Source organism: Phaethon aethereus, assembly GCF_964289735.1.
Source record: "Phaethon aethereus genome assembly, chromosome: 2".
NCBI lineage: Eukaryota > Metazoa > Chordata > Aves > Phaethontiformes > Phaethontidae > Phaethon > Phaethon aethereus.
Genome location: NC_138582.1, coordinates 89,612,231 through 89,636,148, shown reverse-complemented (window position 1 = coordinate 89,636,148; position 23,918 = coordinate 89,612,231). Strand labels below are relative to the sequence as shown.

Below are 23,918 nucleotides of genomic sequence, written 5' to 3'. Positions count from 1 at the left end.
CCCCTACTCAAAACATCTTTACCAGGCACGAGCATGGAAACAGGACCAGTACCACATAGTCAATAACTGATGGCAGCAGGTGGTTAGGCAAGCAGATGTAAATATACATTTATATGTTCGTCATTGAAAGAATAATTAATTTGATTTAGCACATCACAAGCAATGAAAAATTTCTCTGTTACATTTATTTCTCTTTTTTCTTAAAATCACATTAAATCAACCATAGATTGAAAGTCTTATTGCAGAATACCTTGTTTTGATTGCTATGGATTAACATCTGCACAGTATGTCTTTGTGAATCCTTTTAAAAACTCTGAGGTTAAAGTGGGTAGTGTTTCTCCTCCTTCAACCTCTCTGTCTCTCCTTTTTCTCTCTTCTCAAAGGCATAATCAAGACAGCTTTACCAGACATGAGCAGAGAAAACAGGGAACAGTATCAAGTGGTCATCCAGGCCAAAGACATGGGAGGCCAGATGGGAGGACTCTCAGGGACCACCACCGTGAACATCACACTGACTGATGTCAACGACAATCCGCCTCGCTTCCCCCAGAGTATGCAGCAACTAATAGTTCTTTTGTTTTCAAAGAACCTTTCTAAAAACAGCTGTTTCACTGTCACCATCTGGGATCTTTTTTCCTCCCTTTTTTTAGTATAAAGACTGGCCCACTGTTGTGTCTGTTTATGTTGCAGCATTATTAAGGCAAATAGGAATCTCTGCCTCCATTTTTTTAATAGCAACATATTTCTTGGAATGATAAACTTACTTCCCATTCTTACTCTGCTTACAGAAATGTGAGCTGTAACAGTAACCTAAGCTACCTGCAGGGAGTTGAAAGTATTTAGAGGAATTTAATTACAAGATTTGGGGTTCAGTTTTTGGAGAAACTTGTAGTTCCACATGCTTAGGCAAGCAAATATGTCAGCAAATGTTCTCATGTACCACCTTGCACAGGCAGAGTTTGTCAGGTGGAAGTCTAAGCTTTTGCTCTGCTGGAAGTATAAGCATTTGGTCTAGGTAGTTGTAATTTGTGTTCAGCTCTTGATGTTGAATGCTTTTGATAATCTAGACCAGTTTGACATGATTAAGTTTTTAAAAAATACCTCTGTAGAATAAAAAATAGCAAACAACTGAAAGCTGCACAATACAGAAAGCTTCACAGCATACTACAGATCCTTTCATCCTAGGCCACTGGTTTAAATTCAATCCCAAGTTGTTATAATCAGCATCTGATAACTGTTTGATAGGCTGCAGATCGAAAAAATTTACAGCCTCAGTTCAGTGCCTGCTGGAAAAATGTCCACATTATAAAATTTGAATTGCTTGTTGGCACTGATTAGGGACCTGACTCTCTTTACAGATTCACCAAGGAGTGAACAAAAAAAGCTGATTTAGAAAACGCTCTCCTGGACTTGAAGAAACTTGAAAAGCACTTCAGTACCATGGCAATAAGTACACTCAGAATAGCATAAACAGTTCAACCTAGAACGGATTTTTTAAAATATTAGAAAACTCTGACAATGTGGGAGAAATTATTCTTGAAATTGCATATAATTTTTTTTCTCAATTCATAATAACAGTTTGCTTTTTAAAAAGAGAGGGGAAATACTGAAGTCCTCATAAAGAAGATATAATTTGTATTCACACTCAGAGTTTACTTCCTGAGAATCACCTTCACATGGCAAACTCAAATAGCAATTTTTAACCAACCTTCCTGTTTGACTTCAGGAGGGAATACTGCTTAAACATGTATAACACAATATAGCCCATAATATTTTGGCAAATAGGAGTTATTGAACCTAAATTAGAATGCATTGTAGCACATTGCATTGTAAGCTTTGTTGCTGAATTAAATTTAAATTAAATTTTTAAAAATGATTGAAGAATGCATAGAACTACAAAATAACTTAGGGGTTTTTTTAGCCTTGTTCCTTATGATGTTCTTCTTTCAAGATTAGCTGAAGCCTGAAGTCTATGGAAGTTCTGATTATTTCAATAAGCTTTGGGTTTGGTACTTAATTATAGAGAAATTTACACAATTTGATGCTTCTCACAATATTGTCTGTAGCTTTCTGCTTTGAACATCACTGAAACACATTGGATGGGCTACAGAAGACCTACTGTGGGATCTATTCAATGGTACAATTTTAATTTTGCCGATGACCCTTCCCTCTCATTTTGTTTCTCCTCAGGGGGGTGGTTTTCAACACTTCCTAGGAAACCAGAGAAACATCTGGAGGTTCTGATTTCTTCTTAGACAATTATGAAGAAGGGCATACCTTCAAAGAACTATCTAGTTCTGGAAGTCTGCTCCTTCCCAAAATAATTATCTTTAATTTTCTCTTATGTAAGGCAATAATAATTAAAAATGTGGCACAAAGCAGAGGGTGAATTGCAAATGGAAGCAACAGGAGTTAATGTCAGGGTATTAAAGAACTAAAGACTGATTTCTCAGGGGGACAGAAGAAAGGAAAATGGCAGAGTACACTGTGAAGTACTGATTGTTCAGTAGGAACAAGGTCCTTCAAGAAGGAACAGATTTTCTCTTTTGTTTTGTTTCCTGAAAGGAATCCTGGACAGTTAAAAGACACAGGCCTAAACTGAATTTAAATGGCACCATCAAAATTACACATTTTTAATTCAATTGTACTCTAACCCAAATTAGCCATCTTGCATGCTGACAGCACCACAAAAATAAGGAATGCTTTCAGATGCAAAAGGGGAGTTATTTATTCTGGAAGAAGTCATAAGTAGTATGATTAAATCTGTCCTTACAGTATTTCTGTTTCACCTGCCAAACCCTTGAATTTGAGCAAGCCTTCAAACTTATGGTTAGCTGCCAGGAATCCTAACTTTCATCCCATTTTTGGCCTGGCTTAATGGAATAAGATGCATTTTCATCTGTGTGCATTACAGCCAAACAGTCTACTGCTGATTTTTCACTTGCAATCTTGTATTTATAACAGCAAATACAAACTAGCATCAAGCATTAGCTTCCATTTTGTTACACAACTACATAAATATAAGGTATTTGCAGTGGCACTCTTTTTTATTTGGTCTGTACATTTGGGGATAGAAACTCATTCATCACTCAGATGTTTGGTATAGTCCTTGTGTTTGAAAGGAATCTTCAGGAACCATTAAGTGTCTCAAAAGAAAGCAAAGGACATGTAAATATAAGAAATAGGCTAGTTGCAAGAAAGATACTTGACTGTACTGTACTACAAGTCAACACAATTTATACAGGCTCTTATTGGACCCATCAAATAAGGATTGTGCATTTTATCAGGTGCTAATTTTGTCAGGTCCAGATTCTCAAGGTATTCTTCCAATGCTACTACTTCACGCAGCAAATTAATATGAATTTACACGAGAAACCAGATCAAAAGAGACATCAGATTCTGGAATGTCACATGTAAAACATTTTAATATATGAAGGCATTTTTACATTTTCTTGGTAGCATATAACTGAAAATACTGGTTTAGAAACACTTGTGTCTTGCTAGTGATGAAAGGTCTTCATTGTCTTGTTCTGACCGGTCAAGAAAACCATCTAATTAATGCTTTTTCTTCAACAGTATGTCTTTATAATTAGATTTTTATTGCAAGTGTTGTCACAAAATACATGTAAATTCACTTTTCATAGACATAGGTAAGATTAAAATGTCTGTGTAATCAGAATTCTTTCTAGCAACCCTTGATTATAAAAACATTAAATGAAACCAACCATTGAAAGAGCACAAAAAGTATGTGCAGAGTACATTAAAGAAAATTTGAATGCATCTGCATTTCAATTAACTATAGCAATTAACATGAACATGTATCCAAATGCTCTTTACCATGACTCTTTAGTATGTATTACCAATAATGGATGAATGAATTACTTTCACACAGAACACCTACAGATCTTGAATATATTTTTCAAAATAATAATAAAAAAAGCCTATTCTATTTTCATCTTTTTTCCAAAATCCACACTGGTTTCAACTCTTGTGCCTTGAGAAAATAAAACAAAATCCCCTACTACTTCTAAATATATTTGGGAATATTCCTAGAAAACTGAGAGAAAAAAATACATATACTGTTAAATAATTGAGATTAGAACTGGTGCCTTACCATTGAGTTTCTCTGTTCCTTAAAGCTGAAGAAAAAGAAAAAAAAAAAAAAGCAGTAAAAGAACAGTACTAAATGGCTTTAAAGAATGACTTTGAAAATTTTGTGACAGTTTGTCAATCAACTCCAAACTCCGTTTTCAAGTTTGATGACTAACAGCATTTTTCTTAAAGTGTTTCAAACTTTAAGTTACTTAAAAAATCCAGGTGAACTTGAAGATGTTTATTATTCAGAAGAACAAAGCTTCTCAAAATAACAAATGCTTGATTTCATTCTTCCAGGCACCTACCAGTTCAGCTCCCCTGAGTCTGCACCACCTGGGACTCCTCTTGGCAGAATTAAAGCCAATGACCCCGATGTGGGTGAAAATGCAGAGATTGAGTATAGCATCTCCAATGGGGATGGATCAGACATGTTTGATATCGTCACTGACAAGGACACACAGGAAGGGATTATAACTGTCAAAAAGGTTTATTTTTTCTCCCTCTCTGTTATATGTACTTAGCTCTTCAGATGTTACAGCTATTTTTCTTTTTCCAGGGGAAGGGAGGGTAGATCTCACAAGGGGTCAGGCTGCCAAGGAGTTGTTGTATTAGTTTTGTACTTCCTCTTCTTCAGCAGATATCCGTTATTGTCAAGTCTCGAGGGAAATTTACTGGCATGTCACTTCACATAAAGCAATATTTCAGTGGTTGCTGTCTGTTCAATATATATACTCTCGCACACAGTGCTTTTGAATTAGGGCTGTGAAAACCTGTAGGGGTTCAATTCACAGTTGGGTTTGTTAGATGAATGCTGCAGTAGGGCTCACAAGGTTTAGAGGCTCACCTGAAGTTTGATGAACTTACACCTCCAAGGCTACACTATCCCTCTCTGATCTGTCCAGCAGTCAGGTATCTCCAGTACTTAAAATCTGTCTTGGTTTAAGTCCAACCTTGGTGAAACTTAAGTTGTTACATATTATGTCAATGGAAGTCCAAAGAGCAAAGACACAGCCAAAAACTTAACTCAAAATACCATCTCTGACAGAATTAGTGGTTGTTTTTTAGTGTTCAGACTGTTAAACTCTGAACACTATATCCAGTTCTATTCTTACGGAACATATCAGTACCAATTAATTGATATATACAATATATAAAATTGAGATCTACCACATATATTTGAAAACTTATGCATATTAATGTATGTGCATCCATGTACATGTGTGCACATATTTATATATATATGCATATACATATATGGATACACATAATATAAATGTCACACAGATTAGAAATAAGTCTTCACAGTTTTCTTTTTACTCTGAAATATGGAGCTCAGGGACAGGTCTGGGTCACTCCTGATGAAAAATAGGCAAGGGTAGATGGTAACGGGGATGAAGTAAGGAAAAAGGAAATATGACAGAGAACATTTAAGAGCTGGCATAATTGTCCTTGTTCCTACAAATGAGGTAAGACAAATAAGACCTTTATCAATTCCTACTTGTGGATTGAGTCCAACTTCCCTGTTTCTTTCTCTCTTTCTATTTTTCTATAGATTGACCCCTCCCAGTTTTCCAGGAATCTGAACAAGTAATAGGCAGAGGGATCATAATTGCCTTGCTGCCATATAATAATCCTTATTTTTCTTATACCTAGAACAAGCACTCATATATTCCATCTTCTCCAAGATGTATTAAATTTTGGAGCTTTTGCTTCTAAAAATGCCTACACTTCTAATTCAGCATTATAAAACTGACTAACATTTCTTGCAAAGTGACACAATTTTCTTTATTATTATTATTATTTGCTCCCCAGCATCTGGATTTTGAAAACAAGATGTTATACACTTTAAGAGTGGAAGCAACCAACACTCATCCTGATCCTCGTTTTCTTCAGCTGGGGCCATTCAAAGACACGGCTTTGGTCAAAATATCTGTGGAAGACATAGACGAACCTCCAGTGTTCAGCAGACCCTGGTATTTAATAGAGGTAGATGAAGATGCCAAGGAAGGAAGCATTATCGGCCAGGTTGTAGCCCAAGATCCAGATATAACAAAGAATGCAATAAAGTAAGCCATTACACAATATAAAATTCTTTAGTCTCATGCACAAAGTGTGATGACAGTGCGATGTAATATGGGGCTACCTGAGTAATGAAGCCCATAGGGGCTACTGAAAAGTGTCAAGCAGAGGAATATCTATGGGAGCTTGTGAAGGCAAACACAGTTATCAGTGCAGAGTATGCTTCTGAAGGACAGCTTATAAGCACCAGGTAAAAAGAAAGACGAGGTCAGCATTTAACTGGCATCATGTTCTAGTACTTTCACCAAACTGTTCAAAAGATTAAGCTTTTATACCATGTTTCCAACAGCAAACTTAAGTAAAATATTCAAAATGGTGTCTTTCTACTCTTCGTATTTGTTGATAGCAGTCAGCCTTCTGTACCTTCATAATCCTCTAGACATAACTCTGTCTGCTATGTTCCATAGCCTATGTATTTAATATTAAAATTAAATGAGAAGTGATTGCGAGAAAGTCATAACAAAAGAGTTCAGTGCTGTGAAATTTCTGTAAATGTTAGCCATCTGCTATTATTATCTGCAGTGAAAAACACAGCACTGAAATTTGTTCATTTACCATGTAACTGATTAAGAAACATGGTTTCTGCATTCCTGAACAAGCCTGTTATTTCCTGCAGGAGTACAGTTTGGGGTAGGATGTGTGAGAGGAGGAAGAAAATAAAATATTTTTAAGTAATTTATGTATAAAATCTCAGTTTAACCTGATAGTAACTGGTTACTACTAGACTAATTAAAAAAATGCCTGTAAAAAGTTTTTCCTTGCTGGGAAAGTACAAAACAAAACCAAGTGTCACAAAATAAGATTTTTAAGAACTTTAATCTTAAACAACAACTAATCCAAAGATTTTTCTAGTGATTTTGATGGTCATTGTGACATCTCAAAAATATCATCTTATAAATTAATTATATCTACAATGTGTGTCCTTTGATGTCTGAGTTCTCCAAGAAACAATTAATTTGCAAGAATATTATCTAAGAATATTCACTTTCAGTTGTTATTCCAGCATTCACTTTATAAGCTAAAATGTAAAGTCAAATATCAACCTAACAAATTTCCCATATAAATAGTTTGCTTTTCATCCCACTCACTAGTCTTAAAAAATCATTTCTCAGTATTTGTAATATGCTGTACTCCTCAGGCAGCCACAGGAAGGCTTAGGTTAATTGTAAAGAAAACTTTATTGGTTAACCACAGTTAAAAGTATAAAACTTTTAGAGGTGGCTGTGAGCTAAACTAGACACTGTAACAGGAGATAGTGATGCTCAGTTGTACTGTATTTTGACAGATATTCTGTGGATCGACACACTGACCTTGACAGAATATTCAACATCTATTCAGGAAATGGATCCTTATTCATCTCAAAGCCACTTGACCGGGAAGAAGCTCCCTGGCACAACATCACTGTCATAGCAACTGAAATCAGTAAGTTGGAGATCATTTATCTTGGAAGAACATTAGAACTGAGAAAAGACTGAAATTCTACAGTAGCTATGATTTATCTTGTTTCATTAGTTGTGCTCCTATTCCGATATTATCTATAGGCAGTATCTTTAAATGCACATCTAAAAGTTCAATTTACTACTTTAGGATTACCTTTACCCATTTGTTAAAAGATAATTTGGAATTCTTAGTCTCAACAGAAGCATATACAGTACATATGAGAGAAGTTAACTGGTTCCCCAAGAATTCCCAGCAAATAATTTGGTGCAGGTGTGATGCACTGGCTTTATTCTAAGCTACGTCTTTGAGAAAATACTTGCAAAAAAGATGTCCATGTTGGACAAATAACACATTGTCCAAATGACCACTGTAAAGAGGGGAGGAAATTATGCTTTACCTCAACTGCTTTAAGTTAACTCAGGAAATGGCTTCATCTGAAGCCAAGACTAGAGGAAATTTTTCCCCTTCCATGACTGAAGCAAACCCTGCCCCTAAGTCTTTCACCTGGGTTCTTTACTATTCTGTTGGACTCTTTTAGATCTGGATGTCTCTTGCCTGCCTGCTCCTTTCAAGCCAACTGATAACAGTCAGAGGGGAAACAGAGACACTGGTTTTAGGGAACTTTTCTCCTTTCCTTCATTCTCCTTACAGAATTCCCAGGAGTTTATGTGCTTAACAGTCTGGGAGTCGGGTAATATGGAGAGATTAATTACATCCCCATTTTCAGAAAGACTGATACCTTTTCTCCACAAATGCTTTTTCATTGCTTGGTCAAATAAGGTATCCATTTTCAGTATGTGTACTGGAAGATTCATCTCTAGTGATAGTTTGACCTTGGATGTCAAGTTTGTGAAGACCAGTTGATCTGGTCACATCTACAAATGTGACCAGTTGATCTGGTCACATCTACAAATATCCTTTTTTTTGTTTTGGTTTTTATATTTTGGGGAGAAAGGACAACTTGATTGTTTTTTGTTTGTTTGGGTTTGTTTTTTTTGTGTCATTGTTGACTGACATTAACTACTTCACTGCTTTGAATAAGTGAATGTTCTTGACAGACTGACCTCAGGAAACAGCTTTTGCAATGAATTGTTTACTGCAAGGAAGTATGGAATATGAGTCAATAATAACTCAGTGGCCTGTTTTTAATGCAAATCAATTTTAGTATATTTTGTATTATATCAAAACATATATACTATAATAGAATGATTTGTTTCAAATGTAAATAGGGTTTTTATGCATAAGGAATGTATGTCAGTAGAAAATTAAATATAATTGTTTTAGTATAATCAAGATAAATGAACATTTCTAATGTCTCTTGGGAAAAATATATTAGATAATTTCAGGTCTTTTCATAGACTGTAAATCTTTGCATTGTAATATAAACAATTTTCTTGTTTCAGATAATCCTAAACAAAGTAGCCAGATACCTGTCTTCATCCGGATTTTAGACATAAATGATCATGCACCAGAATTTGCCAAATACTATGAAACATTTGTTTGTGAAAATGCAAAAGCAGGACAGGTAAACAAATACTTACGCTACTGAAGAACTTGTAATGAAACAATCCTGGAATAACATCATGAAAACTTCAGCGTATCTTGACTTGAACAACCGCAAACCAACCCAGCCTCTTTATTCCCTACTTTCTACAGAAACTACCAGTTGATTCAAAAAAGGTTTGAGGATTAAAGATGCAGGATTTTACCTTAGTTTAAAAACATAACACATAATACAAAATTGTACTTCAAGGTGTTTTTTCCTTTCTAATATCAGAAAATATTTTTCATAACTAGTTATGCATAATGCTACAAAATTATTTATACTGTTTGACAATTCCATTTCTTTCTGGATTTTTTTCAAATCCTTAGTTAACATAGCCACACCTTCAAGTACAACATTATTTTAATTCTTTTTCAAGAAAGGCTTACTATATTTCAAAAAAGTCTTACTATTTTTGATGGAAATGACATAAATAGAGGAATATGCATATCAAAGGCAGTGATGAGTTTAATTAAAACAGTGGAAGGAATTATGATATCTGAACAATGAACAAGGAGCACCTTTCAAAACAACTGAGATTTATGATCAGAACATTGTGTCTTAACCAGTGACATAAATTTTCACATAAGAATACAGTTCAAGCCTTATAGAACGAACAAAAATTTCCTAAACTTCTGGTTATTGTACCCTCATAGTTTTGTTTCATGGTTTATAAGCTGTTTTTCCAGGTGTAATACGTCCAGGTAATTCTATCCATTAATTTCAAACAGCTAGCATATGACCTAAATTCTGTCTGTGCAACAAAATCTCTTTGCACGAGATGAAACTGAGATAAATAAACATTAAAATCTCAGTACAAAATCTCAAACTGTTGGCAAAGTGAGTCATGTACTTTAATGGCATAACGCAAAGAAATGTTTGAAAGATTAATAATGAAAGTTTCATTGAAACTAATCATGTGCAATTTTATCAACCGACAAACACAGGTTTTGCCATATATTTGAACCAAGTTCAATCCAGGCATACTGCTTGTCAGATTCCTTAACCCAGTTTCCATCTATTCTAGCACACTTGATGAAATATCAATTAATGTGTCAAATGTAATTTAACTTTCTGGTAAATTCTGTGGTTGTTTAACAACAGAAATGACAGAGGTCTTTTGGATTGGCATACTGTTATTCAGACCTCCCTTCCATCTAGCATACCAATGTAATTCCAGGCACTATTTTCACTAATTGGAAAAATCCACAAAGATGTTAGAAAGACAGTGTGCATCAAGTGTAGCTGCAGAAGAATGAGAGATCCAGACCATTCTTCTATTTGTTAACAATTGGGTTCCTCAAGACAGGCATCTGAGTTTATATCTGGACACTTACATATGGTTGTCTTAGTATTTCAGAAAACAAATTACCTTGAGTACATGAAACTACTTTTAGTTTGGTGCCTAAAAATAGCAAAGAATATAGAGATACGCACTTGAATATTTTGGCCAAGGATGACAGCTTCCAGATAGCCTGTATTACTCATCTTTAGCAGTGCCCTTATAATACAATAAAGATATAGAATCATGTTGTGTTCATTTAGTACTACTCCACCTTATTTTAGAGATCACCCAAAACAGCTGTCTTCTTAGAACTGTTATTGCTTCTTGACACATCACAGCAGTGCTTCTACATCTGGTGCCCATAGCAGGAGAGCCAAACTAAGAAGACAAATATATTTAGTTAATTTTTAATTATCTTTTTTAATCAGGTCCAGCTATTAATCACATTGCGCTCTCAATCTCAGTTGCAAGAGGAAGCAGTCAGAATGATCAAATATTGCTCTCTGCCGCCAAGCGACATTACTCATTCTCAACATCAGCAGATATTAGAAGCTGCATTCATCGTGTTTTTCAGATAGCCCTAGGAGGGTCAGAGGAAAGAAAATCCTACAGTCTCTCCTCCTCCCCTGCCACTCTTTTGTCCCCAAACAACAATGGAGAAACATTATTACTAGAGGTGCATAAACATTTATGTTCATTAGGCTGGAACAGATAGGTCACCATGCGAGTCCCATTCCACTGCCTAATACACAGACTAAAGGAAAGCATGACGCAGACTTCCTTTCACACAATTTAGGAATCCCTAATATTTGCATGGCATGCTAGAGCCCCAGGGACTGTTGTGGGGAAGGCTCTGGTATAAGATCTCTCATGCCCCTGTCACAGGAATTAATTGGGTGTTTCTCGCTGGATTAGAGGATGAGTCCTCTCCATGGAAACCAGGAAGATTTACTTGAAAAGGAGACTGATTTAACTGAACAATTTACTAGGAACAATTTAGCTAATTTCAGCACCTATCAATAATAATATTTAAGAAAATAACCTGTGTAGCTTTTTTTTGCACTGAGGCTGTATTCTTTCCTCCCATTCAGGGGCTTTCTCAAGAGAGAAAGAGTTTGTCTTCTCTTTCAGAAAGCTGGCAGATTTTTCTTTTCATTAATCTCCATACCCTGCCTCCCTTTTTTAGATGGAGCAGACGGATATCACATTTTTCATGTGGCCATCACTAATTATCAGTCACAAGTTGTTTATACATTGTAGCTGCCTTCTCTAGGTAGACACCTATTGGCTTGATTTAGTGAAAGACATGCTAACACTCTGTCTCTCTTTTGAAGTAAGATTTGGAGTTCAAGGGAGCATTTTCCAACTTCTGATAAGCATTCAGTCCTGGTTTAAAACTGCCAACACATTTGTGGAACAGAGCCAAGAAAACGAAACTGTTTTACATGACCAAACATGAAGTTTTGTTAAGTGGCAGGCGTTTCAGAATATTTCTTAAGACATAAAACGTCAAGATCAAAGGCCTATTCAGGCTTACACACATGTGATGGATGCTGCTTTCTGCAGCTAGAGCCAGACAGGTGTATAGGCTAGAATTGTGCCTAAACATGTATGATCACTTAAGCCACAAAGTGATGAGATGGGCATCCACTGACAGCTGGACTGATTTTGAAACACTTCCATGTGAGGACACTTGAACTAAAATGTTCATCCCACCCACTTAAACTGTGCTGTGTTATTAACGGATGCAAGATCAGTTAGTGATTGACCCTATCAGATCATACAGGCATGAAAAGGGACAAGAGGACAAAAGAACAGGAGAAACACAAAGCTGCTCTTCCACCATTCCCCCATAGCATCCGCACACTGCTACGTCTGGATGACTGTCAAATGCGCAGTCTCTCTCACAATGCTTTTTTTCATAGTTTATTGCAGATGCAGTAGTGAGATCTTTCCAGATGCCTTGAGAAATATTTGCAGCACAAAACAAGTTTAATAAATGCAAAGAATGACATCGCCAGTGCTCCAAGATCCAGGATTTGTTCTGTTCTCTCCTACACTACTTCTGAAAAAAGTGGCAAACAGAAACAAACAGCAAAATGTCCAAAACATTCCTTTCTCATGTCCCTAATGATGCTTTTTAAGACTCATCTCAGAACCAGCTGACAGTAGATAAATGATATTTGAGAAACTTCTCTGTTGTGCAATATCCAGGTTTAACTAAGAGCATAATATAACAAGAATGAAAGCCCAAATGATTCAAGGGGATTGAAGGCCTACTCCTCTGCATATCTATAATCCCATACAAGAAACAACAAAATTCAGCAGCTGTTACTGTATCTCTAGTTTAACAATATCTGTCTCCAGTGGTCTTCTCCAAGACTGGAAGTACAATTTTCCTGCTACATGACAATTACGTTGTTTTAAAACTTCAGAAAGGCACTGTCTACAACAGCAGACCATTTTTTAACTCTTGTGAAAGTGACATTGTTTTTCACTGTCTTATTTATAGTGAATTTTAAAAGAAGGAATTTTGAAAAAAAGTTTTAAAAATACAATAGCAATCACCAATGTGCTGCTGTTTTGAAAAGAAGTGGACATTCCATTTGTCTCAAATTTTGTTTTAGTAGTAGAAATTTTTAACCTGAAAATATATTACATCTGTCAACCCATAGACCTCACCTTGTTCAGCTTTCCTCAATGAACCTTCCAAGAATCTGTCTGAAGCGTAGTGCTGCCGTGTGTACCCTGGAGCCAATGTGCAGCAGTGGTTTATTCATATGACATGCCAAGCCAGCACAGGCTGAAAAGCCCACCTAAAAAGTGGCTATCTGGTGCTGAACTCTATACTGTTAAAGATGTACTACTAGCTTAACGTTTGCTTTAATGGTTCCTATAGTCCTTTTAGAGGCAGTCCCAAGGCTGAGCCCATGACCGCAGTCTCCTATTTGTGCAGCTCTGCATGTCCAAAAATGCAGCCTCAGGAACAGTGAGGGCATGCTCTGAAGTGCACAGGGACCCTTGTTATTGGTGAATGCCCCCACATAGATTTTATTCACTTTCTGTCTTTAAAACAGCTTGAAGAAATCTGGAGAGTAGGCTACATCTAAGGATGCATTAGATATACATAAGGAATCTGTTACTAGCCAGTTCATTCATTCCCAATCACTTTTTCAGAGATGAGTATGAATAGCTATAAAATAGCCTGAACATAAACTCCAATCACAATTTTGACTGTGGTATAAGTCATGGCCTTAAAAGCACAGTATCCACGAGAACAATAAAACAAAACAGTATCATAACCAAACCATTTCCACATTTGAAAAGATGATGCCAATAGGAAATATGTCCAAACCCTTTAACAGAATCTCTGACTTCATCATGAAACAAATTCTTAAGGAATTTTTACAGGGGGAATAATTCCTCATTCACAACTCATCTTACATTGTCAAGTTGTTACAATCACTTTCTCCTGAGTGTAAAAGAGTAAAATTTATGTCAATGCCTATGTTTAAATTTTCAGTACCGTCAAAGAAAAGTGACCCCTAAAAACTTTAATTTACCCAATAAGATCCACTCAAGATTATGAGATTGTTTCTTTAAATGCCTAGAAGTGCACATGCACACACAATCCTCAAATTAATGACAATAATACTGTATTTTCCAAATTGCTCTCATTCTCATGGGAAACTACGGAAGAAAGAAAAAAAAGGGAATGCTTTTTATCTTTTCTAAGCCTGATATGCTTGAAAGATATTTGTGTAAATGTAATTTTCTTGAAATAACTCTTCCCTCATAAATCTTAAAATGTCGGAGAACTTCCTCTGAACTCCCACTGAAGAGTGACTATAACTCAATGTCCCTAACTGCTTCAAAACGGAAGAATACATTTCCAACATGAAATTACAAAAGGTACACAAAATAGTACTAAATTTTTCCATATACCTGTGATACTTAAAATTAAAATAGCCACATCTCTTTCATTTCTGCAACGATTATCATGAACGTCAATCATTTTTATTTACAGCTGTATAACTGAAAAAAAACCTTAATAAGATAACATTTCCAATCTCCTTTCACCTATTTATCATTTGGAAAAACTCACCTGCAATCATCCTTTCTCATTGTTCTTTTATTCTCCCATCTTTCCTGGTGGAAGAACAGCTGGTTCTCAATTTATACAGCCAATAGTTAGAGTAGGTAATAAGGTGGTTGTGGGTTTTTTTATTCTTCAGCCTTACCCGCAACAATAAGTTTTCAGTGTAATTAGGTTCCTCTATGCCTAGCACAATTGTCCTTCTCCATGTGATTTCCACATGAAAAGGAATCAAATCCAGATCCTCCACACATTTCACTGATTACATCTCAAAAACCCCCAAGATACTCAAGTGCAATTTCTGATAGCTATTATATCAGTATATTTTCTCCTTGAGTTTTCCCATAAATAATTGCACAAATATTATCATTTATTCTAATTCTTCTCTCTGGTACTTTTACACTTTTTCTGTCTTTTCAAACTTGTAAAAATGTGAGAGGAAAATTTCTTCATGTCAATTTGGTATTTTAGTCCTATCAGAAGGATTTTTTTTTTTTGTAGCAATATAACATTTTTTTAATTGAATAATGCAAAACTAAAACTAAGCACCATCCTAGTCTTGCTCTCTGTATTGCCACTCTCAGAGGCAAATTATGGCAAAGAGAAAAGCAATGGGACATAGGAAATATATTGACATAACTGGAGACTCAGCAACATACTGAACAGGCTACTTTGCCATAAACAGGGGTTTGGCTAATCTTGGGAAACAGCTAAAACTTAAAAAAAAAAATCTAAAGGGCAATGGTCATCAAATTCTTTAAAAGTGAAGAGACCTTAATATGTAGTTATTCTAATCACAGTTAGAAAAACTGCATAATCCTGCCTTCAGTATAGTCACACCCTCTTGTACAAGGCTGATGTTCACAAATTACCTTTCAAGTTCCTAAATTTACCTCAAAAATAAAAAGGAAATGATATAAAAAAAATGTGGTTGATTTAAAAGGAGCTGCTAGGAAGTGAATGAGCCAAACTCAGACTTTCTTTACTGGTTTGTTTTTTCTTTTCTAATAACTTGATATTATTAGCTTTAATAAAAGTATCTCAAAATTAACTAGAAAAGATGGGCCAAATACTCATTGTGTGGTACAGCACTAGCAACAGCAGGTTTCCAAATGATACGGTAAGAAAACCACTTTAGTATTTTCAGTAGCCCTATAATTATGTTTGTCTAATACAGTGTTCCATTCTGAAAGACGCTAAATACCCTCCAAAATTTAACTGTAACCTCAAGAAAAGTGACCCCTAAAAACTTTAATTTACCCAATAAGATCCACTGTAAACTCAAGCTGATGTTCAGGGAAAGTACACAAGAAAAAACCATTCCTTACTTGATTGCAGCAAGGCTTAAAAATCATATCAGTGTTACTTGTCAATTACTGTATTTCTTGAAGAAGTCATGCTGTACTTTCCCTGGAACTAACAGAAAAACAAGCTGCAAAGTAAGTCTTTGATAACAAGTGGCTTTGATGTCTGTGGGATTTCAGGACACCCTACACACTGGAAACACTTGAAAACCTCAAGACAGGCATTGGCTCCCTCATGGCTTTGAAAGAAACAATTCTGACTGCTCTTTCTGCCTTTAAGTTTAGGTGCCATAGGAACTAGCCTGTACTGAGTTGCAGCACGCTCAGCTGAGGATTGGTCCCATTCTCATGCTAGGAAGCTTTGTCATCTCGTGATTGAACTCAAACACGTCCCTGCAAGCCAAGGCGGAGTGTGGGTCACTCTCCAGAGTGGCACCCACTAGGGAGTGCAAAGGACTTAGCAGTCATTCACACAGCCCACTGGAGTCACTACCACTCACGCAACCCAGCATGGTGTTAACTATTGCAAGTCACTTCACAAACCACAGCTATTCCCAGGTAGCTTTTCCTTCCGCAGTTCTGCAGCTATTTTCCTTAGCCTGTATCTCTAGTTTAGCAGCACGTAGACAGAAGAGTCAAATTGCTAGCATATATGTGTGTCTATACATACATGAGTACACATGTTTGGACACGTTTTGATGCAACAGGAAAGCCTGTGCAATCCAAAGGTACTGCTGAAGCCTCTCTTTTTATAGTCCACTCTAACCCTACGCTGGCTCTATTACCACTCCTTCCCAGCTGGGCTTCAGTGGCCTTGTTAGGGCAGCTATAAAGCTCCACAGCCAAAGGTTTCCGTTTAGGAGGGAGTAAAGCATCTCTTTTTATTACCTCAGGAGAATCAAACATCCTGCCACTGCAGAACTCCAATTTATCACCAGGAGCAGATGAGGTGGACTGGGAATTAGACTCACTTAACAACTGGTTTACACACTACTCTGTGTCATTGCTACATGAGGCCACAGGAGGTTTATGGCTTATTCAGAAGGGCAATTGTTTCTGTATCACTGCAAGTTACTGAGTACAAATCAAAGCACACGACTGTCTTGCAGTAAGGACTGGCCCCTTTTTCATCCTCCACTACGTGTTTAAACAATAAAACAACAATTTGTTTACTGTAACGTTTCCTGTGTTTATGAGGGGAACATTTGGCTTAGGACATCAGTTTATATCTTCAGATAGAGATTCATTGGACATGAAAAGCAGAGACGGTATTTCAAACACAAGATTTCTAAAATAGCATGAAATACTGTTTTCTTTATAGCTGATACAGACTGTGAGTGCAGTTGACAAAGATGAGCCTCCTCGAGGACACAAATTTTTCTTCGAGTTGGTGCCAGAATTTGCTGTTCATCCAAACTTCTCCATTGTAGACAACAAAGGTAACTGCTTACCAGTACCACCAGCCCCCCTGCCCCCATACCACATAAAACTTCATCCAGCAACATGTATTTATTCTGCCTTTCCTTTCTAGATAACACAGCAGGGATTATGACTAGAAGAAATGGATACAGCCGTAGTAAGACGAGTACCTATCTCCTGCCAATCATAATATTTGACAACGACTACCCGATCCAGAGCAGCACGGGCACGCTGACCATTCGAGTGTGTGCCTGCGACAGCCGGGGGAACATGCAGTCCTGCAGCGCTGAGGCCTTGCTCCTCCCTGCCGGCCTCAGCACAGGGGCACTGGTTGCCATTCTCCTCTGCATCATTATCCTGCTGGGTAAGTACCTGTGACGAGATGTTTAACTGGCTAGGCAAAGGCCTGGTCACTTCTAGACCCCTGATATTCTTCAATTCCTTATTCTCATGACCCTGCAGAACAATATTTCATACCTGATGTGTTCTCTTTTTTTTTTACCAACAGTTTTCTAAGATGGCAAAGGAGCTGGGAGAGTGGGAGAGGGAGCTACTATGGGCTGTTTGTCACCATTACTATTCAGAGGAATGTGAAAAAAGAATGAGACTGTCACTGTTATTTAGAGTAAATAAATTTGAAAATCTAGGGTCAGTTTTAGATACCATGCTCATCTGAGCAATGTTCTGTGTTATAAATGGATCTTTATTTAGATCCAGGACTTTAAAACCTTACTGCTGAAGCTGAGTGATAAGTTTCTCAGTGGTTAAAAAATTATCAATTATACTAGCTTTTTAATCATGAATGATTTGTAATTTTGATACTCAGGAAATACTTAGCTCAAAAGCATAGAAGAGAAATGTTCAATTGCTTGCAAGACGTAGTGAGCGCAGCTGATTAAATAAAGTGTAAGCACAGTTAGATGGGTGGTTGAAGAGCAGAAGCATTAGAAAGATGAGGTGATATATGAAGAAACTAGAATAAATGTTAGCTCATAACCTGATGTTAAGAAAATAAAAACTGCAACTTGACTGTCTCACTTACCAGAGAAGTGCCTCCTTAAAAGTACCATCAGCTCTACTTTCCAGTCAAACTCTGTGGAAAACCTTTTTCCTGCTGCACCTGTCCAAACAAACACAGCTTGCCAAGGGGGAAGTGACAAGCTTACAGGTGTCAGTTTATACCGTTCTAAGGAGATCACTTTTTTTTCCAAGTTTTCAGACTGGATTCAAGCTACCTCCAGTAAATATTCGGAGGACCACAGAGGTTGTTAGGAGAAGGGCAATATGTAGGAACTATATCTGCACTGTTGGGCATAGGGGAGGGAGGGTACTCGAGCTCTGACAAAGTGATTGTCCATACTGCTTAGGTTCAAGCATCACTGCTGCTCTGATTTCAGCATGAGCCAGCTTGGATTCCCCAGGACATTGCCCAGGCATAGTCTGAGCAGCAGAACGCAGGGCACCACTTCCATCAGACAATTATGGTTCAAACTCTGACAGATATGGCTCTCCACCTTGCATAGTTCACCGTGTCAACAGGCTCTGCATCTTCAAAGCCACCCTTCATGCCCCAACATCGAGCATGAAATGTGTACCATGAAACACGCACCCTTACTTGCTCACTGTGAAAACTCCAATCTGATCAGCTGCAATGCTTTAGTACAGAAACATTGAACTAAAAACACAAATCAAAGTGTGCTTTAGGACCGCAGTGATAGCACATGAGACTCAGAAGAGGCTCAGGGACCAGTGCTGTGCAAAACAAGTGTGACCACTTTGTGTCTCTTGGCCCCAGGGTCAGAGACCCTGCTCTACTTCGTGCTACAGACATAGCTGAAGCCAGAGTGGCATAATGCTGAAGAGGATCTGAACAGAATTGTTAGTCTATAGCTGGTGCTGTCCTCAACACTCTATTTAATTGTTCAACGAGATGCAGTCTGTTACACAGTAGACTGGTGTCATCATGCCCACAATGGTAGAGACATTTTAAGTACCGGGCTGTGAAAGACACTTTTTCATAATAACCTTTTAGTGATCTGTCCTACTTTTGTATATGAAGTTCTTAAACTTATTTAAGTGGGCTATTACTTGTCTAGCATTAGGAAAAGTTGAAAAGAATGGCTCCTGTACAGGTACAAAACTGCAAACAAAACAGAACAGAACAGCCTTTACATTCACAGCATTGTACCATAGCATGTGGAAGATCTCGGTTCCTCTCTGCCTACCTGCAGCATGTCCAATCTTCCCTTTTATTCACCAGTACTTACTCAAGTCATTCAGTGTAAAAACTTTGCTCCTAAGACTCAGCAAAAGTGCTCAGCACTACTGTAATATGTGGTTCGGCAATCACTGTTATACCTCATTGACAGATGATCTCACTGGCATCTCCTATTTACTCCAGCTACTCAATTACGGTCGGATTTTTAAATGTATTTAAGCTTTGAATTCCTACTGAAATCAATATAATTTAGACACCAGAATGATTTACAGATCTCAACTTCAGTATTTCATATCCTCTGTAGAGGTTAATTTTTGTGTCAGTCCTTACTTCGCAAAAAGGAATACTTTTTCTACTAATATTTCTTAAACCAAGGGGATCACATTTTTAAAAAGAAATATTTAGTATCAAAGATTAGATTTCAATTATTGGAGTCATTGAAGCCAAAAATAGTTTTGTCAATAATATTGATAGCTGAAGGTCTTCAGGTTCTTATTTTCAGAAGGAAATCTGATCTCATTAGATCTGATCCTTGTAGATCCCATTTTCAAAAGTGAAATAGGCACTTAGGAATACCTAATTCACCAGCTTTCAAGAGTGTGAATTACTTTTGCCAAGGTGATTCAACTACATTTGATGAAATTATCCCTAGTGACTGCCAGGAAGGTGGTACTTCACAAAATGAAAATCAAAGTCAAACTCTAGTAGGATGATATATTTTAAGACATCGTGTGCTTTCAGCTTAATTGTATATCTATTTCAAATATATAACAGTTTTATCATTGCTCCCACAGTTTTAAAAAAACATAAGTTCTTGACTGCTATAAAATCATTAATATTATTCCTTATTAACTTCAACTTGGACACAGCTTTTATCACTCTTTTCCTACTAAAAATCCCATCCCAGCCTTAAAACTTTTCCAGTTTAACAGATAATGCAAAATATTTGCTCTTTTATTTAATTTCCAACTACCCATTTCTTCATTCATCTATTATTTCCTTTCAGTATTAGTTGTCTTGTTTACGGCTCTCAAAAGACAGAGGAAGAAAGAACCCTTGATCATCTCAAAGGATGATGTTCGGGACAACATTGTGACATACAATGATGAAGGAGGTGGCGAAGAAGACACGCAAGCTTTTGACATTGGGACACTGAGAAATCCAGAAGCGAGGGAGGAAAGTAAGATGAGAAGAGATGTTATCCCAGAAACTATATTTCAGATAAGACGGACTGCACCTCTTTGGGAAAACATTGATGTCCAAGATTTTATTCATAGAAGGTTAAAGGAAAATGATTTAGACCCAGCTGCCCCTCCTTATGATTCACTAGCAACATATGCCTATGAAGGAAATGATTCCATAGCAAATTCACTCAGCTCCCTGGAATCACTTACCACAGAGGGAAACCAAGACTATGATTACCTCAGTGACTGGGGACCTCGGTTTAAAAAACTAGCAGATATGTATGGTGGAGAGGACAGTGATAGAGACTGAGAAAGTAATCTGTGACCTGGTCAGTGTTAGTGGAATTCATGTCTATGTTACTAGATAAAGTGGCCTACTCTCTCTTACTTGGGAATAAAAAATTTACAAAAAATAGGTGTTGTCTTAGTAAGGGTTTGCTTAATCAATAAGTCAACGTGAATGAATATGGATGATTTAGATTTTTAAAAATCTATAATTCACCCTCTCTGCCAAGAAACCTCTGATGAAAGGTTTTCAGTGACAATAAAAAGACAATAAAAGGCTTTTTGTGCCTTTAATAATGAGATGGAAATAATTTTTTTTAATTGCTTTGCATTACCTTTCCTACTAGCTGGGACAGTGTGCACTTGTATTATAACATAATCTCAAAAGTATACTTTAAAAAAGATTAATATTACTGCCATATTTATTGAGTTAAAGAATGTCTGTGTGTTGATTCATCATGATATTTTTATATATGTATATTTATATTTTTGTATTTTTATTAAATAAATTAATATTTATAAAAACACTACTTAATCATGTACTTTGTTAATCATAAAGAACTGTCCTATCTTTCTGAACAAAGGAAACTACGTATTGTGCAATACTTAATTTTTGAATGCATCTATATTGGAATAATGGTTCAAATGTACTGTGCAAGAACAATATGGAGAGAGTGTTCTGTAATGGGAATGCAGTGTAGAAAAAAGAAAAATTATTTTGAAAAAGTGATTATAAATAAATGCAGTCTGACTTGCAATGTGTATTACTATATGGCATAATAATACGGTTTCATTGTGAAACTCGCCCCCACATACCTTCTTATATGAACAGGTGACAGTAAGATGATTTAACAGATATATGTCTGGGGATTTAAGGATCCATGAAGGTTTATTGTGGCAGATATGAAAACAATTTTGTAATATGCCTTATAAAAATTAGAATAATTAAGCAAACATCAATAATGAAAGGCAGGCTTTTGTATTCTAATCTTATTTTGGGGTTTTGAGGTTATTAGGCAAATCAGACATGTTACGAATAGCTTCTTTTTAAACCAAAGTGAGCCAAGCAATAAAAACAAAGTCCAACCAATATTTTATTAAAGATGTTAGTGTTCTCTTCCTTCAAAGAAGTGCATGCATTTGCATATTTTCTAAAGCATTAATGACAATCTTCAAGTATATATTTGTGTTTAAACTCTATTTGCTGGATCAGCTTTTATGCAATGCACATTTTTTCAAAACACAGGTGAGGAGGAATTTACCTGGATCACACATGATCTCACTGAGAGATGCAAGGTTTATCCACACCTGTTTAAAAAAAGAAAAATGTAAAATCTCAAATGTATGAAAAAGGATCAAAGATGCCAACAATATAGGATGTACGCTATCCATAGCATTTCCATTTTTATACCGACTTTAGGGAAAACCAGGTGCATATACATGTCCTAAAAAGTAATGTTTTAAGATTTTTCTCTAGATTACTTAGTTATTTTTCAGATCTTTTCAGAAAGAAACTTAAGATACGTATTGGCAATGTAATGTGGACTACTGGGGCACTCATCTCTTACCAAAAAGTTAATAAAGAGGCTACACACAAGGTCAATTCATCCAGACATAGGAACCCACTCCTGCTTAAAATTTTCCTCTCTACTCTGTTGACTTTCAGATTATTTCTCAAAAATATCTCTTTACTATTATTTATTTTATCCTTCCGTTTGTTCTTCTGCCAGTCCCAAGGATGCATCTGAAGTTAGCTGACACTGAACTCCTTTTTTCTGGGAGGGGGGTCTGTGCCTATCAGGGTATTGGGGGTCTAAACAAGCACCTGAGCAGCCCACTATGAGCTGCATGTCAGATCTGCAACACTATGTTGCAAACAAAAAACTTTAGTGACATAAAGAAGTCAAAATAATCTGCAGCCATGTGGCAGCCGTGTACATGGATGTGATCTAGTAACAAGATATCAGTGTACAGCTTGATGGTGTAAGAATGCATATTTCTTCATTCTATCTTTTGGAGGTGAAAGCAAAAGACTTATGGAATGTATGATCTCAACAGTGTTGCTGGCAAAGTGAAAGCACACAAGAATGCATTAGCCTTTCAATGCAGTTTTCATACTTTAAGGCACTGCCTTAAGATGGGATAGGAGAAAAAAATGTTCTTCATTATTTCAGTAAATTCAGTAAATTATTTTCATTATTGCATTATGTCAGTAGTGAGCCCAAGAATCCTGTACTACTTAAAGTAATATATGTTCAAAAGATGACCTACATGGATTTAGAGCTCACAGAAATTCACATAGTTGATACAGCAGAACAAGTAATATCTCAAAACTGCAAAAAAATTCAAGCATTCTTAAAATGACTAAAACTAGCTGGCACATTTATCACCTGACATGCCCAACTAGTAGTTATGCGGGCTTGTTCATTCAAATGGGACAACCACATGCAATAGGATGAGGTGCTTTTTCTGGTGTCGTAAGCCAGACTGATTCCCAGGGTATTTCGCATGGAGGAGTCCCTTTGCACAGCAGTAGCTATATCCCTCAAGGATACCACGGCCACCTTCGCCTACGGCAGAGGCATGCGCCTTTGCTGCAATGGTTATTCAGCAGAGCAGCTACACTGCCTCTGAGTTTGCCCAGCCAAAATGCTAGAGGGTTATGCCTGCAAAACCTTCCAGTGCTGGGAGCATCCTGAGATGAACGGGGCAGCTTCTGGCCTGTGACTCGTTGAGGCTGCGGGGTGGCCGGCCGCTCTGGATGCCCTAGTGAGTACTGCAGATAATTAAACCTCAGTTTTTTCTATGTCTCTCAACAAGCAGAAGGTCAGATACAGGAACCGACAGGAACTTGCATAGCATTGGCAGATACAGAAATCTACCTTGTTGGGTTACAAATGTAGCAGAAAAACTTCCGATCACCCTTCGATTAACTTCTCTTTTCCAGTAATAGTTCCAAACTGATAGAGT

The 23,918-nt window shown here is 36.8% G+C and overlaps 1 protein-coding gene across 1 annotated transcript in view; it reads left to right on the top strand.

Annotated features, from left to right (window-relative positions):
- LOC309417111 (cadherin-9) overlaps nt 1-20,973 on the top strand; it is a gene marked incomplete at both ends in the record, with an annotated part of 66,762 nt that extends 45,789 nt beyond the window's left edge. Inside the window, 8 exons of the mRNA XM_082014547.1 lie at nt 384-551; nt 4,393-4,580; nt 5,908-6,161; nt 7,460-7,596; nt 9,018-9,139; nt 17,164-17,281; nt 17,374-17,625; nt 20,486-20,973. Of these exons, the coding sequence (XP_081870673.1) occupies nt 384-551; nt 4,393-4,580; nt 5,908-6,161; nt 7,460-7,596; nt 9,018-9,139; nt 17,164-17,281; nt 17,374-17,625; nt 20,486-20,973 (1,727 nt within the window). The remainder of the gene's footprint in view (nt 1-383; nt 552-4,392; nt 4,581-5,907; nt 6,162-7,459; nt 7,597-9,017; nt 9,140-17,163; nt 17,282-17,373; nt 17,626-20,485) is intronic.
- Nucleotides 20,974-23,918: the final 2,945 nt, after the last annotated feature.